Consider the following 17,334-nt stretch of genomic DNA (forward strand, 5'->3'; position numbering starts at 1 on the left):
CATCTTTGGTACCTACTGCTTGGGTGCCCCAGCTGAGGTGAAGACACAGGGTTCCATTTTAACGCACTATTACACATCTGTAGAGAATGTTTTTGCCTTAACGCAACATCAGCTCAATCAGTCTCCATAACCACTCTGAGACTGGGTATTGTGATCTCCACTTGATGAAGGAAGAAATCAAGTTTGGGAACTATTAAAGGGCTTGCCCAAAGTGATATCTCTTCAGCTTCACCTCAGCAGAGTCCATGTGGACAGTAGGTCGGCAATCCAAATGGCTCCCAGCCGGTGGGGATAATTAAATGATTGAGCTGACCCCATGCAGCTTAGTCTCTGAAGGGACATGCAAAGGAAAAGAATAGTGTAGCCACCAAAAGTAATTAAAAGAGAATGCCACTGTTTATTTCTCGCTTCCGAAGAACGTTAAGCCACAGCCATACCTCGATTCTCTTCTCTTTCCTTCGCAATTCCCTCGCTCTCAGCAGTGTCCCTAGAATTTCTCACTTCTCTGCTCCCTGTCTCCCCAGAGTCACCAAATGAAGCCAAAGTCTCGGCACCATCGTCACCCTCTTCCCTTATCTTATCCTCTTTGCGTTTCTATCTTGGCGTTTAACCTCACCTTCCAAACTAACATTTCCTCTTCTCTCTGGTTGCTCTTCATTCTGCTAATTCTGCATCCCAAGCCAGGGAACCTGGTTGGCAGATTCAAAACTTCTCAGAACGCATGGAAGGAGGAGAATCCGGGTGACAAAAGGCAAAATTCCCATTAGCTAGAAAGGAGTGTGAGGGTGGGAAGGAGGCAGAGACAATCACACGTTAGCAAATCACATGACCATTTGGATCCAAAACTTTACAGCTGCCAAATCCCGACCTGTCTGACTCAAATACCTCAGCTCTACTATTTTGTGTGGTAAAGTAAATGGCATAAGACTTACCATTTTCCCTATTTTCAGGTGGACCCTTCAGTGGCATTCAGCACATTCACATTGTGGTGAAGTAGCACCGTCATCCACCCACCTGGAATTTTCTCATCATCCCCGACAAAACCTCCATATCCATCAAATACTAATTCCCCACTTTTTCCTTGCCCCCTCCCCCACCAAGCACCATTTTACGTTCTGTCTCTATGGGTCTGACTATTCCAGGTACTTCATTCAAGTGGAATCAGACAATATTGGTCCTTTTGTGACTGGCTTCTTTATTTCACTGGGCATAATGTCTTCAGGGTTTATCCGCGTTGTAGCGTGTGTTAAACTATGTGTCCTCCCTTTGAATAATATTCTATTGTATGTATATATCAAGTCTTGTTTGTCCATTCATCCGTTGATGGGCATTTGGGTTGTTTCTAGCCTGTGGCTATTGTGAAGAATGCTGCTAAGAATACGGGTGTGCAGATATCTGCTGGAGTCCCTGCTTTGAGTTCTTCTGGGTATATGCCCAGAAACTCAGATCTGCCTTTTTGTTTGTTTTTTGTTTTTAAGTTTTGCAGCCACCCTGTGGCATATGGAAGTTCCCAGGCTAGGGGTTGAATCAAAGCGGCAGCTGCTGGCCTATGCTGCAGCCATGGCAACACCAGATGCAAGCTGCTTCTGGGACCTACACCGAAGCTTGCACCAACACCGGATTCTTAGCCCACTGAGCAAGGCCAGGGATCCAACCCAAATCCTCATGTCAGGTTCTTAACCCGCTGAGCCACAACAGGAACGCCTTGGCTCTGCTTTTAAAGCTTCTTTGCCTCCCAGGGCCCAGAGGCTGGTCTGCGTGCTGGCATTTGAGCCATCCTTCTGTAGCAGCTGCTGCTCACAGCACTCCACTGGGCCACTGCTGGGCAGTTGTAGCCATTCTCTTCTGAGTCTTTGGTCTCTTGGCAATAGTCAGTCTTTTTTTGCAACCTGCCCTCTTGCTCTCCGACCCCCAAGCCCCAGCCCTCACCATTTTCTGAAGATTCAGCTACGCATGTCTGAATCCTAGCTATGGACAGGGTTTGACTTCTTTGTGTAAGTCACTGGCTGCAAATAGGTAGGGTGGGACACGGAAAGACTTGTGATGGGGCTTATCATTTAAGCTGTTGACTCTAGTCTAACGACAGAGTGCCCAGAGCTCAAGGAAAGGGAGTTTCTGGGGGAGGGGCCGCCCGGTGGCATCTAGAGTTCCCAGGCCAGGGAGTCACAATTGTGACCTATGCCACAGCTGCAGAACCGCTGGATATTTATTTAACCCCCTGTGCCAGGCCAGGGATCAAACCTGTGAAGCAGAGCTCCAGAGATGGCGCCGATCCCGTTGCATCACAGCAGGAACGCCACAAAGGGGGTCTTAAGACTTGAAATAAAGTCAGATACACAAAGAAGATCTATTGTGGGAAAAAAGGATTTATTTTGTCACGTGGCAGAAATCATGCATTTTCGAGTGAAAAGAGGAAAACCATTGCACATGGGCGATTATATTAATTTCTCTATTTTGAAAAACTATAGCAAATCAGCATATCTCCAAAGTCACAGAAAGAGTGAAGGCTGCATTATTTGCTGATTGCCTGATAAAGGCCTTCGGCTAGACCACAGTTGCTAAAGTACTCTCTAGGGTATAAGTATACTGCTTGACCCTTGGAACTTTCAGGACGCTGTTCCTTTTTGTCAAGAGATTTGTAGACTTAAACAAATGTCCGTCAGAGTTTAATGATTAGTGTTTCTGTCCCAGGCAATATCTAAAATGCAGAGAGAGACAATTTGGGTAGGAGGAGTGAGAGGAAAAAGCAATTACTTTGATTTCAATTGGTAAAAGAAGATCTTCCTTTATCTAGGGATGAGGCACAGCTTGAAGGGTGGTGGCAAGTTGAAAAGCCCAACCGAAATGGGTTTGGTCTCTAGGTCCTTTGGCTCCTTCAGGGGCTTCAGGACAAAGTGTTGCAGAATGGTGGTGAAGAACAGGAAGAGCTCCATGCGAGCCAGGCTCTCTCCAGCACAGGCCCGTTTCCCTGGAACGAGGAGACAGTTCCGTTAGCTTGCTCCAAATTCAAATGCCATAGCTCATATTCAAATGCAATACACTCCTAAACGCTGCTGAAGATACGGATCAGAGAAGACACTGCTCAGAAACCACTGGCGGACAATGAGTTGGTAGTTTTTCTAGAGGGATATTTGTCAATACATCTCAAGAACCTCCGAGGAAATTTTCACTCTTTAATTCAGTACTTCTCCTTCTGGGGATTTGTCTGCAGGAAGCAGCAATTCCCCTATGAGGGTGTCACTTGCATTGCTATTTACGGCCCTGACGAGTTAGATGAAAACTAGACATCTGTCTATGTCGGACTGATTAAATAAATGAAACCTAAATATGATTGACGAAAATTATTTATTACCACAGGCTGTCTTTTATCACAACGCACTAAGTTAAGTAAAAGCAGGGTATCACACCAGATTTTATTTAAAAAAAAATATATATATATGTTATGTATACCTACCCAATCATTTGAAGTATTTACAGCATAATATTAACAGTGATTCTCTCTGTAGGATAAAGTTGCAAATAACTTTTCTTTCTCTTTTTTTTTTGCTTTTCTGCATTTTCCATCTTTTCTATTGAACACTTGCTATGCTTGTAATTAGACACAAAACATATTAATTGCTACTTCTGAAAATACGAATCAGATGATTGACTAGGTTGACAAAGAAAAAGAATGTGTAGTGACCAATCCCAAATTGCCTTTCTGCCTTTATGGGAAATAGCAACTGGGAGCCAAGCAGTCTTGCAAAGATGTAAGGGTAGGTGGGGCTCTGGATTTCAGAGGGGAAAAAAGAAGGTTTCGTGGCCACGGTCTCTTTGAGGGCCTCTGGCTCTAAGAACCAGGAGATTAATCAGGGTTAATAATTTTAAAAGACGAAAGAAACCGGTTCATTTTGTTTTGGAAAAGTCAATATCCCAAATGAGCAACAAGCAAGAGTTTGCAAAATCAGGTCCCCTCGTCATCTGATAATGTGTGACATCTGAACTGAGCCGATTTGCTTTGGTTTCTGTAAAAACTGGCATTACACTCAATTACCAAAAACCAAAACGGTCCCTGGAAGACTTACCTGACCCTACTGGTGTACAAACTTAAAGGGCTCCATACCGATTTGAGTGCTACAACAGATTGATTTGACTGGCTTTGCTATCATCAGTGGATTACGCAGTTATGCCACGCATTCGGTGAAGCTAAAAGTTGTCCAAAATGTGCGCATGCATGGTCTGGATGGGGCCTAACCGTATTTACCAATGGAGAAAGGCACGAAGTATTCCGTTTTCCTGAAGCTGCCATCTTTATCCAAAAAGTGGCCTGGGTCAAACTTCTCTGGATTGGGAAACTCCTTGCAATCGTGTAAGACTGAAGACAGTAGCGGCAATACAGTAGTGCCCTGGAACCGAGAAATGGAGAATGGAGTGCCATGTTTCATGCTTATCTTCCGTTCATAAAAAGTCTAACACTCTTAACTGTAGTAGATTAAATAGGACCAAGCACTCGCAAGCTTGCCTGGTGAGGACTGTATTGTGTGATGGCTCTTTTACACACACCATTATATGTTATCCTTTATCAGGTAGTAAGACGGTTCTCCGTGGGAAGAGAAATGGTCGGTGTGCAATGATCAACTGGTAAAAAACGAAGGTTTGCAACCCATGTTGTCTCTCCAAGTGCTTTGCTGGAACTGCTGCCTCAAATTGGAAGAGCTCACTTTTCACAGTTTTTTCCTTTGTGAATTCAGGTGTGAATGGAAGAAAATGAGATACCGAGCCTTGTAAGCTACAAAATCTGTTGGCTCATAGTCCACTTCCTTCACTTGTAAGATGGAGTGGGGCTTTCCTCCAGCCTACAATAGACTTTCTTCTTTCCCCTGCTAGATTTTGTGAGGTTTAAGTGACCATATAATAAGGATAACTACCATTTATATTGGACACTTCCCATTTACCCGATACTATGTTTAGTTGTTTATACATATCATTTAATTCTCACTTCAGTGATAATCAGTAGGCTCTATTTTGGGGGGTGGGGGGACTCACATTGTATAAAGGTGGAAACTAAGAATCAGAGAGAAAAAATAGCTTTTTTTTTTTTTTTTTTGCTGCACCGCAGAGGGATCAAACCCATGCCACAGCAGTGACAATGCTGGATACTACTGAGCCGCCAGGGAACTCCTAGAAATAACTTAATGTGAGGTTATAATTTTAGCCAGTGGCATGATTAGAAGTTGACCCAAGTTTTATCTGATCATAAAGCACCCTGTGTAAGTGAAAGCTTCCTCTCTCCATTTTTACTTCATTTTGTATTTCCTGAAACATTATTTCACAACTATCGATGTAGTTAATACATGCCCTTGGTATAAAATACAAAAAAAAAAAACAAAAAAATCTACAAAAGTACAAAGTCAAAATAAATCTGTTTCTTTTTCCTAAACTCAAGTCCCCTGGTTTCACTCTTAATGTAATCACTGCTACCAGTTTATGATATACCCTTTGGAGATTGCATATAGACTTTTTTTTTTTTAAAGCTACGCACATAATTCCCACCTTTCCCACACAAACTGGAGCATTCTGCCGTGTTCGATAGCTTGCTTAGTGTTCCACTTTTCATTTTTTTAAATTTAATTTAATTTTATTTTTTTGTCTTTTTGCCTTTTCTTGAGCCGCTCCCATGGCATGTGGAGATTCCCAGGCTAGGGGTCCAATCGGAGCTGTAGCCACCAGCCTACGCCACAGCCACAGCAACTCGGGATCCGAGCCGCGTCTGCGACCTACACCACAGCTCACGGCAACGCCGGATCCTTAACCCACTGAGCAAGGGCAGGGATCGAACCTGCAGCCTCATGGTTCCTAGTCAGATACGTAACCACTGCGCCACGACAGGAACTCCAGTGTTCCACTTTTTAAATAAAGGAATTTTTAAATCCTTTCAAGATGGATATTCAGCACAAATATTGCTGCAATGAATATTATGTTGGGGAAAATATACACAAAGGATAAATTCCTAGTAGTGAAACTGCTTTTCAAATTGTTATGCATGTTTTGAATTTTCACAGAAATTGCAACAATGTCTTTCATGGAACTTACACCAGTTTTACTACTAGCAAAAACATATGCTTTTTTTTTTATATATCTTGCCAACATATAAGTAAAACATGTTACTCCATAAATTTCATTTTCAATATATTTGTGTGTGTGTGTGTGTGTGTGTGTGTGTGTGTGTGTGTCTGTTTTTTCTGGCTGTACCTGCAGCATGTGGAAGTTCCCAGGCCAGGGACTGAACCCACACCTCAGAAGCAACCTGAGCTGATGCAGTCAGATTCTTAACCCAATGAGCCACTGCATGAACTCCTATATTTTTACACATTTAAAAACCATTTGTAATTACTCTTTACTCAAATTTTAATTTTGTCTCCCATGCATTTTATCTGTTGGTTTGGGTTTTTGTTTTTTTATGCTGATTGCAAGAGTTCAATTTATTTTCCAGTAGTTAGTCCTTTGTTCTCATGAACTAGGAAATATTTCCCCTCAGTTTGTCATCTGCCTTTTGACTTCTTCTTTCTCCTAGGTAAATTTTTCTTACACGTACATAACCAAAGGTACCCAATTTTAAATGTATAGCCCTTTTATTCCTCTTTTCTTTGATTAATATGAGAAAGCTTTTCGTCACTCTGAAATCCCCGCCCCCGAAATTATGGCTTTTATCCCTTGCACTTTTACAGTTCAGTATTCTATGTGTACGTATTTGAGCCATCAAAGAATAAATTTTCATATAAGGTTTGAGGTAGGGATTTTTTATTCTATACTTATTTTTTTCAACTCACCTGGGAGGTTTACAACCAAATAACCCATATTTTCCCTCTAGGTTACAAGGGAAAAGGCACCTTTATCACGTATTAATTTTCCATGTGTAATGAAGTTTATTTCTAGACTTTATTCAATTGATCTGTTTGTCTGCTCAAGAAGCTGTATTAGGGAGTTCCCTTTATGGCCCAGTGGTTAATGAATCCGACTAGGATCCATGAGGATGCAGGTGTAATCCTTGGCCTCGCTCATTGGGTTAAGGATCTGGGGTTGCCAGATAAACTGTGGTGTAGGTCACAGATGCAGCTCAGATCCTGCATTGCTGTGGCTGTGGCTGTGGCTGTGGCTGGCAGCTGCAGTTCTAATTCCACCCCTAGCCTGGGGATTTCCATGTGCCATGGGTGTGGCCCTAAAAAGCAAAAAAATAAAAAATAAAAAAATAAAGAAGAAGCTGTATTAAACTGCCTTAATAACTGTGACCTTATACTATGTTTTAATGTTTGGTAGGACCTGAAGAAAATAAGTATTCTTTATTTTTTAATTTTCCATATCACATTTGGGGTCTGGAGTTCCCACTGTGGCTCAGTGGGTTAAGAACCCAACGAGGATGCAAGAGGATGCAGGTTGGAGATCCCTGGCCTCGCTCAGTGGGTTAAGGATCTGGTGTTGCCACAAGCTATGGCATAGGTTGCAGATGTGGATAGGATCTGGCGTGGCTGTGGCTTTGGCATAGGCTGGAAGGCTGTGGCTCCAATTAAGCCCCTAGCCTGGAATCTTCCATATGCCACAGGTGTGGCCCTAAAACGAAAACAATTGGGATCGGTTAGTTAAGTTCCAAAACAATCTAGTTTATGTTTTCATCGAGGTCTCATAAATGCATCAATTCATTTTAGGATCATTGCTACCTGAACACAGAATAAGTCTTTTAATTTATTCAAAATGTATATGCCTCTCATTTATATTTTAAGGTGTTTTTTTTTTTAAATAAATCTTGCAGGTGTCTTCTTAAGTACATTCCTAAGTATTTTATTCTTGTTTTTATTAATAAAAACTTTTCAGAGTTCTCTTGTGATGCAGTGGGTTAAAGATCTGGCACTGTCACTACCGTGGTTCCTCCCTGCCCCAGGAACTTCCACATCCCACAGATACAGCCACAATAAATAAATAAATAAATAAATAAATAAACAAACAAACAAAAATAAAACCTTTTCTTATTTTATTTTGTTTTTATTTTTTGTCTGTTTAGGGCCATACCTGTGGCATATGGAGGTTCTTAGGCTAGGGGTCGAATCAGAGCTATAGCCGCCAGCCTCTGCCACAACCACAGCAGTGTGGGATCCGAGCCGCGTCTGCAACCTATACCAGGGCTCATGGCAATGCCGGATCCTTGACCCACTGAGCAAGGCCAGGGATCAAGCCCTCGTCCTCATGGATGCTAGTCAGGTTCACTAACCGCTGAGCCACAATGGGAACACTTTATTCGTGTTTTTTAAAAGAGTTTTCACTAATAAAGGGTGGAAAGTGATTTTTTTAAATAATAAATGTGTGTTTGTTCAACATCCATCATGATAAAAACCCTTATCAAAGTGGGTATAGAGGAAACATATCTCAACACAATAAAAGCAATTTATCACAAACCCAAGGCCAATATAATACTCAACGTTGAAAAGCTGAAAGCCTCCCTGTTAAAATCTGGAACATGGCAAAGATGCTCACTCTTACCACTTCTCAGCAACCCAGTACTAGAAGTCCTAGCCACAGCAATCAGACAAGAAACATAAATAAAAGGTATTCAAATTGGTAGAGAAGAGGTAAAGTTGTCATTATATGCAGATGACATGAGACTCTAGAGGCAGAAAACCCTAAGATTCCACAAAACTACTAGAACTAATAAATGAAGTCAGCAAGGCAGCAGGATCCAAGATCGACACACAAAAGCTGGTTACATTTCCTTACACTATCAATGACATATCCGAAAGGGAACGTACACAAACAATCCCTTCAAAAATCGCATCAAAAGTTAAAATACTTAGGGGAGTTCCCATTGTGGCACAGCAGAAACGAATCTGACTAGTATCCGTGAGGATGCAAGTTTGATTCCCGGCCCCACTCAGTGGGTTAAGGACCCAGCATTGTTATGAGCTGCCATGTAACTCACGGATGTGGCTTGAGTCTCGTGTTGCTGTGGCCGTGGCATAGGCTGGCAGCTGCAGCTCTGATTTGATCCCTAGCCTGAGAACTTCCACATGCCGCAAGCGCGGCCCTAAAAAGCAAATACACACATACATAAATAAATATTAAAATACCTAGAAATAGGAGTTCCCATCGTGGCACAGTGGTTAACGAATCCGACTAGGAACCATGAGGTTGCGGGTTCGATCCCTGCCCTTGCTCAGTGGGTTGACGATCCGGCGTTGCCGGTTGCAGATGCGGCTCGGATCCTGCGTTGCTGTGGCTCTGGCGTAGGCCGGTGGCTACAGCTCCGATTCAACCCCTAGCCTGGGAACCTCCATATGCTGCGGGAGCGGCCCAAGAAATAGCAAAAAGACAAAAAAAAAAAAAAAAAAAAAAAAAAACCTAGAAATAAACCTCACCAGGGACGTGAAACATTTACATGCCGAGAACTACAAAGCATTAATCAAGGAAACGGAAGATGACTCAAAGAAACAGAAAGATACCCCAGGCTCTTGGATTGGAAAAATTAATGTTGTCCAAATGGCCACACTATCCAAAGCAATCTACAGATTTAAGGCAATCCCCATCAAGGTACCCTGACATTTCCCCCAGATCTAGAACACATAATCCTAACATTTATATTAGGATTGAATATAAAGACCCCACATTGCCAGTACAATGCTGAGGAAAAAGAACAATGCAGGAGGCATAACCCTCCCAGACTTCAGACAATCCTACAAAGCTACAGTAACCAAAATAGCACGGAATTGGCATAAAAACAGACATACGAATCAATGGAGCAGAACAGAGAGTCCAGATATAAACCCACACGTCTGTGTCCACTCCATCTTCAACAAAGGATACAAGAATATGCAAGAGGGAAAGGACAGTCTCTTTAGCAACTGGTTGGGAAAGTTGGACAGCTGCATGAAAATCAATGCAATTCGAACATACCTTCACAACATACAAAAAAATCAACTCAAAATGGCTTTAAGTCTTAAACATAAGATAAGACACCATAAAACTCTCAGAAGAGAATACAGGAAAAACATCCTCTGACATAAATTACACCAGTGTTTTCTTAGGTCAGCCTCCCAAGGCGACAGAAGGAAAAACAAAAAGAAACAAATGGGACCTAATCAAACTTATAAGCCCTTGCACAACAAAGGAAACCTTCAATCAAACAAAAAGACAACCAATGGACTGGGAGAAAATGTTTGTGAATGATGCAACTGACAAGGGCTTAATTTTCAAAATGCACAGATAGCTCATACAATTCAGTAACAAAAACCAAACCATCCAATCGATAAATGGGCAGAAGACCTAAATAGACATTTCTCCAAAGAAGACATATAGATGGCCAACAGGCACATGAGAAGATGCTCAACATCCCTTCAATGTTCAAATCAAAGCAAATCAAGATGTTCAAATCAAAACCGTAATGTGGTACCACCTCACACTGGTCAGAATGGCTATCATTTATAACTCTACGGAGAGTTCCCATTGTGGCTCAGCAGTAATGAACCTGACTAGTACCCATGGGGAAGCCCTGGCCTTGCTCAGCGGGTTAAGGATCCAGTGTTGCCATGAGCTGTGGTGTAGGTCTCAGATGCGGCTGTGGCTGCACGGCTGTGGCTGTGGTGCTGACCGGCTGGAGGCTGCTTTGACCCCTAGCCTGGGAACTTCTATATGCTGCACCTGTGGCCCTTAAAAAAAAGCAAAAAAAAAAAAAAAAAAAGTCTAAAATAACAAATGCTGAGAGGGTGTGGAGAGACTCAAACCCTCCTACACTGTTGGTGGGAATGCAAGTTGGTGCAGCCTCTATGGAGAGCAGTATGGAGGTTCCTCAAAAAATTAAAAGTAGAGTTGCCATATGATTCAGCAGTCCTACTCCTGGGCATATACCCAGACAAAACCACAATTTGAAAAGATACAGGCACCCCTATGTTCATGAGCAGCACTATTAACAATAGCCAAGACATGGAAACAACCTAAATGCCCATGAATGGATAAAGATGAATGGAGAAAAATATGATAAACACACATACACACACACACACACACACACACACAAATGGAATATTACTCAGCCATTAAAAAGAATGAAATAATGCCTTTTGCAGCGACACAGATGCAACTAGAGATCATCATACTAAGGAAAGTAAGTCAGAAAGAGAAAGACAAATACCATACAACATCACTTATATGTGGAATCTAAAACATGGTACAAATGAACCCATCTACAAAACAGAAACGGACTCACAGACATAGAGAACAGACTCATGGTTGCCAAGGGGGATGGAGCACGGAGAGGGATGGGCTGGGAGTTTGAGGTTAGTGGATGCAAACTATTACTTTTACTTATTTTTTTCTTTTTTGGCTGCCCTGCAGCACATGGAGTTCCCAGGCCAGGGATCAGATCCAAGCCACGGTTGTGACCTAAGCCAGAGCAGCAGCAACGGTGGATCCTTACTTAACCCACTATGCCAGGCTGGGGATTGAACCTGCATCCCAGCACGCCCAAGATGCCACTGATCTCGTTGCACCACAGCAGGAAATCCACTTGATGCAAACTATTGCATTTAGAATGGATAAACAATGAGGTCCTATTGTGTCCCACAGGGAACTACATCTGATCTCCTGGGATAGACCATGATGAAAAGACTATAAATAGAATGTGTGAGTGTGTGTGTGTGTATAACTGAGTCACTTGCTGTATAACAGAAATTAACATATTGTGGAGTTCCCATCGTGGCTCAGTGGTTAACGAACCCCACTAGTACCCATGAGGATGCAGGTTCAATCCCTGGCCTTGCTCAGTGGGTTAAGGATCCAGCATTGCCGTGAGCTGTGGTGTAGGTCACAGACATGGCTCGGATCCTGTGCTGCTGTGGCTGTGACAGGCCAGCAGCTACAGCTCTGACTGGACCCCTGGCCTGGGAACATCCATATGCCTCGGGAGTGGCCCTAAAAAGACAAAAGGCAAAAGAAAAGAAAGAATGAAAAAAGAAAGAAAGAAAGAAAGCAAGAAAGAAATTAACACATTGTAAGTCAACTGTACAAATGAGTGAATAAAGTTTTAAAAATACATTTGTACCCAACCACTGTATAACTCTATTTTTGCAATGGCACTTAAATTTCTTGCGTTTTTTCAGGTAAAATTACATCAACTACAACGTGAGTGACCCCTCCTTTTAAATGTTTTATCTTATTACCTTTTTTTAAATTCTCATTAAATAATGCATGTAATGGTGGACAGCATTGTCTTATTTCTTATATTAATTGGAATACTTTTAGTTAATAAGCATGATTTGGGAAATATGTTTTCTCTAGCTAAGGAGGTATTCATCTATTTCGATTAGTAATGGTTAAGCTTTTTAATATTGTCAAAAGCTGTTTCTGCCCAAATGAGAGACTATCTTGTGATTTTTCTCAAAATTCTGTGGAGACAGTCAATTTCTCTCTCTCTCTCTCTCTCTTTTTTTTTGGGGGGGGCACATCCAAGGCATTTGGAAGTTCCCAGGCTAGGGGTCACATCAGAGCTATAGCTGCCAGCCTACACCACAGCCACAGCCACACGAGATCCATGGTTCACGGCAACACTGGATCCTTAACCCACTGAGCAGGGCCAGGGATCAAACCCCTGTCCTCGTGGATATTAGTTCGGTTTTGTTACCACCGAGCCACAATGGGAACGCCTGGATATGGTGAATTTTAGTAAACCAGATGTTCTGGTGCTAGTCCATTCGCTCCTGTGGTCCTGATTGCCTTCACTTGGTGGTGTTGCATTTCTGATGTGACGCGAGGCTTATGTGTTACTAGAATTTCACATTGACATGTAGTAGTAAGATGGGGGCTATCTCGGTTTTTCAGCATTTTGGCCAGATTTGGCATCTTTTCTTCCTCTTTTATACTTTTGAATGCATCAAATGTAAAACCCAAGCCCTTAGTCACTACATGAGACTGACTACACCCCAGTGTTCGTGTACATATTTTGATACGGATTCACTGTTTGGGGAAGCAACATCCCAAAGGTCCTCGTATATGAAGTCCTGGGAGGAGAGAGTTTGGAATAAAGAAACTGGACAACAGCTTGATTGCCTTAGAGCTGCAGGCTCCTTTTCCGTCTCTTCCCCCCTTTCAAAATCCATCATGAACAATCAGATTCCAGGTCCCACAAGATTCATATTAATGCAAACCACTTCTTCCTTAACACATCCTGTATCAAAGTGTGAGGGGGCCTCAGAAGGCCCAGGTCAGCTTCCCCATTCCGGGAAAGCAGAGACAGGACCACAGAGGCGACAGGCTGGCCTGAGAGGGCACTGCATGGCAGTGACAGGTTTCAAAGCCAGGCCGTGTGACTCTGACCCTGTTCTTCCCAGGACCCTCTTCCTGGAACAGAACTGAGACACCTCTCACCCTGCCCCTTCCATCCCAGCCAGCTTCCCCAGACACTGCTAACCTTGGGGATGATGTACTCTCTGAATTTCGTGTCCCGGACTGTGGCATGGGGTACGTTAGAAGGAACTAAGGCGATGTATCTCTGTATCTCATGCAACACGGCCTCTGTGTAGGGCAGCTTCATCTTGTCCTGCATGCAGGGACGTTGGCTGCGTCCAATCACACGGTCAATTTCTTCATGAACTTTGGCTGCAGAGACATGAATCGTGACCGCCCCTCACGAGATGTGTTCCCTGAACACCTGGAAATGACCTGGAATTGCTTACCATATAGAATAGAAAGTTGCCTAGAAAGGCTCCCAAGGTCAAAGACATGTTGCTAAACAACCAGTGGCTCTGCTCCTCCTGGAATTTCTATTTTCTTTCTTTCTTTCCATTTTTTTTTTTTTTTCTAGCTCTCTAGGGCGGCCCCCGCGGCATATGGAGGTTCCCAGGCTAGGAGTTGAATCGGAGCTATAGCTGCTGGCCTACATCACAGCCACAGCAACGCCATGTCTGAGCCACCTCTGCGGCCTACACTACAGCTCTCGGCAACGCCAGATCTTTAACCCACTGAGCAAGATCAGGGATTGAACCTGCGTCCTCATGGATGCTAGTCAGATGTGTTCAACGCTGAGCCACAACGGGAATTCCTGGAATTTCTATTTTCTCTTTTGCTGCAAAGACCAGAGGTTTTGCTGCAGGACACATAAAGGCTGGGTCAGGTATGTCCTCAGCTTCCTGCCTGAACTGGTTTATCGTCCTGTGCAGGTGAGGAAATGACTTCTGTGGTAGACATTGAGGTTTACCTCAGATGCCTGGCAAAGCAGCCACAGGAGTATTTAATCCCCACTCTAGCAGGAGCGTCTCCTCTGTCAGCCTCGTCCATTCGCCCACATATTTTGTGGGAATGGCAAACATCATTTTGTTGAGCAATTATCAACACTGGCTTTCTAAGACCTGTGCTCTAAGAATGTACCTGAGAAAATCAAGCTACGCCAATTTCATTGTTGAATTTTAAATTATATTGGAATGGAGTTCTCATTGTGGCCCAGCAGGTGAAGGACCTGACATTGTCTCTATGAGACAATGCGGGTTCAAGCCCTGGCCCCACTCAGTGGGTTAAGGATCTGGTATTACCACAAGCTGCAGCATAGGTTGCAGCTGCTGCCCTGGTTTGAGCCCTGGCTCAGGAACTTCCATATGCCACAGATGTGGCCATAAAAAGAAAAAAAATAACAATAAATAAATAAACAAACGAACAAACTGCACTGGAGCTAAAAAGCCCCTTTGGGGAATCTTGTCCATTTTCAAAATGGAAAAACAGAGTGCTGTGGCATGGGTTCGATCCCTGGCCCAGGAAATTTTGTGTCCAAAGGCACACCCCCCCCCCCCCAGAAAAAAAGAGAGAGAGAGAGAGAGAAATAACTGGTTTGATGTCACACAGCCAGGTATTGGCAGGCCTAGAATGAGAATCCAGCATGGGAACTCATGCATCCCTCGTCTAAACGGGGCTCACTCTTTGCATCTTAGGCAGAAGAGCTGGGATTCAGAAGCACTTCTGGATGTATGTATGTATTTTGCTTTTTAGGGCTGTACCCATGGCATATGGAAGGCCCCAGGTTAGGGGTCAAATTGGAGCTGTCACTGCCGGCCTATGCCACAGCCACAGCGATGTGGGATCTCAGCCTCATCTGCGACCTATACCACAGCTCACGGAGACACTGGATCCTTAACCCACTGAGCAAGGCCAGGGATTGAACCTGGAAACTCCAGCACCTCTGTTTGTAAACTGCAATGGACGTCTTTGAGTTCATCAGCATCGTTTGATATAATTCAGATCTATGGAAGTTCCCACTGTGGCTCAGGGATAACAAAACTGACTAGAATCCATGAGGATCTGGGTTGTATTCCTGGCCTCGCTCAGAGGGTTGGGGATGTAGTGTTGCTGTGAGCTGAGGTGGAGGTGGAGGACACAGTTTGAATCCCACGTTGCTCTCACTGGTGTAGGCTGGCAGCTGTAGCTCCAATTTGACCCCTAGCCTGGGAACCTCCATATGCCACTGGATCAGCCCTACAAAAGAAAAAAAAAATATTCAGATCTACACAAGCAAAATCACATGGATGGCCCTTTGCATGAGGGTCAAAGGTAGCACAGAGAAAGAGAAGTCATCACTGTCAGCAGTATTTTCCCACCCACTCGCCCCAGTGCCAGGAGCTCATCTTTTATCCTAAGTAAATACGGAGGATATTTGCTGTACCTTGAACCTCAGGGTGTTTCATTAGGAGCAGGAGCCCATATCTCAGGGTGCTAGTGGTTGTCTCTGTTCCTGCTAAAACAAATTTGTTCCGGAGTTTATCAAGTTCTTCAGGTGAAATTCAGAGTCTGGGTTCTGTTTCTCCTGTAGATGGTATAGTCAATAGTCCCATGAGTTAAAAAGAAGGCAATGGCTTATCAGAGCTCCATGATCACACCAATCACTAGTATAAGCTTCATTTTACATATTACAATGTAGTGAATTAAAAAAATCAGTCATGGAATTGAAACTTCTGGTTCAAATCCCAGGTTAATCAATGAACATATGTGCACCCTTGGCAAGTTACTTTCCTTCTTTACTTAGTTTCATCAACTGTGTAATTGTGATTAAAAAAATGGAAAATAGGAGTTCCCGTCATGGCGCAGTGGTTAACGAATCTGACTTGGAACCATGAGGTTGCGGGTTCGGTCCCTGGCCTTGCTCAGTGGGTTAAGGATCCAGCATTGCCATGAGCTGTGGTGGTGTTTGCAGACGCGGCTCGGATCCCGCGTTGTTGTGGCTCTGTTTAATTGGAGCTGTACCCTCTGTAGGCCGGAGGGTACAGCTCCAATTAAACCCCTAGCCTGGGAACCTCCATATGTCGCGGGAGCAGCCCTAGAAAAGGCAAAGAGACAAAGAAAAAAAAAAAACCAACAAAAAACAAAAACAAAAACAAAAAACCAGAAAAAGTTATTATAAAGATTAAAAGAGTTAATGAATGGAAAGTCTTGGAACAATTCTTCATATATACAAATACTCAGTGAATGGGTATCTTCTTTGATTATGTTTAATTTAACAAAGACAAATGATAAGCTCTATATGAGCAGAATGTAGAGAAATCACTGGTTTGGGACTGGTCTGTTGCCTTCACTTGAAAAGACTCAGGCACGCCCAGCTGCTGTACCCTCTCACATGTGCCACTCGCCATTATGAATGACATGTCTAATATGAAGACTGTTGTAGCTATAGGACATTTTGACTTACAGTGTTTTACTTGGGATCTACAAAGTCTTTAGAAAGTAAACTGATCGAGGTATTAACTTTCCGTGAGTGAACTTCCTATTTTACAATAACTATACTAAAAATAACAGGGAGTAAGTTTTCTTTTTTGATGTATCCCCAACTCTCGGCATAATAGCTGCCACTAAAAATTTGTTTCTTTTTTTTTTTTCTTTTTTCTGTTTTTTCTTTTTAGGGCCATACTCTCAGAATATGGAGGTTCCCAGGCTAGGGGCTGAATGGGAGCTGCAGCTGCCGGGTACGCCACAGCCACAGCAATGCCAAATCCTAGCCATCTCCATGACCTGTGCTGCAGTGAAGCCAGGGACTGAACCCACATCCTCACGGATACTAGTCGGGTTCTTAACCTGCTGAACCACAACAGGAACTCAAAAGTATGTTTAACATATAAATAAGCTAAAAAATATCTCTATTTTTCACTACTATGAAATTATTTCCATTGATGTTTATTTTTTGGTGAACTTTTAATACCACTGGCTTTTAAAAGCATTAGAGTACTTGTTTTAAACATTAGGTTCATTTCAAAACTTTACATCAAGTTTTTTCACTCAGTTTCCTTATACTATGCCTCTCCGCTTATTTCAAAATGGGATGCTTTTTGCATATGGATGTCC

The 17,334-nt window shown here is 43.0% G+C and overlaps 1 protein-coding gene across 1 annotated transcript in view; it reads right to left on the reverse strand.

Moving 5' to 3' along the window:
- LOC100739741 (cytochrome P450 2C23-like) overlaps positions 2,312-17,334 on the reverse strand; it is a 28,635-nt gene continuing 13,612 nt past the window's right edge. Inside the window, 5 exon segments of the mRNA NM_001315734.1 lie at positions 2,312-2,968; positions 4,244-4,385; positions 13,427-13,614; positions 15,665-15,738; positions 15,741-15,805. Coding sequence (NP_001302663.1) covers positions 2,787-2,968; positions 4,244-4,385; positions 13,427-13,614; positions 15,665-15,738; positions 15,741-15,805 — 651 coding nt within the window. The 3' untranslated portion in view covers positions 2,312-2,786.

This window comes from Sus scrofa, chromosome 14 (genome assembly GCF_000003025.6).
Source record: "Sus scrofa isolate TJ Tabasco breed Duroc chromosome 14, Sscrofa11.1, whole genome shotgun sequence".
NCBI lineage: Eukaryota > Metazoa > Chordata > Mammalia > Artiodactyla > Suidae > Sus > Sus scrofa.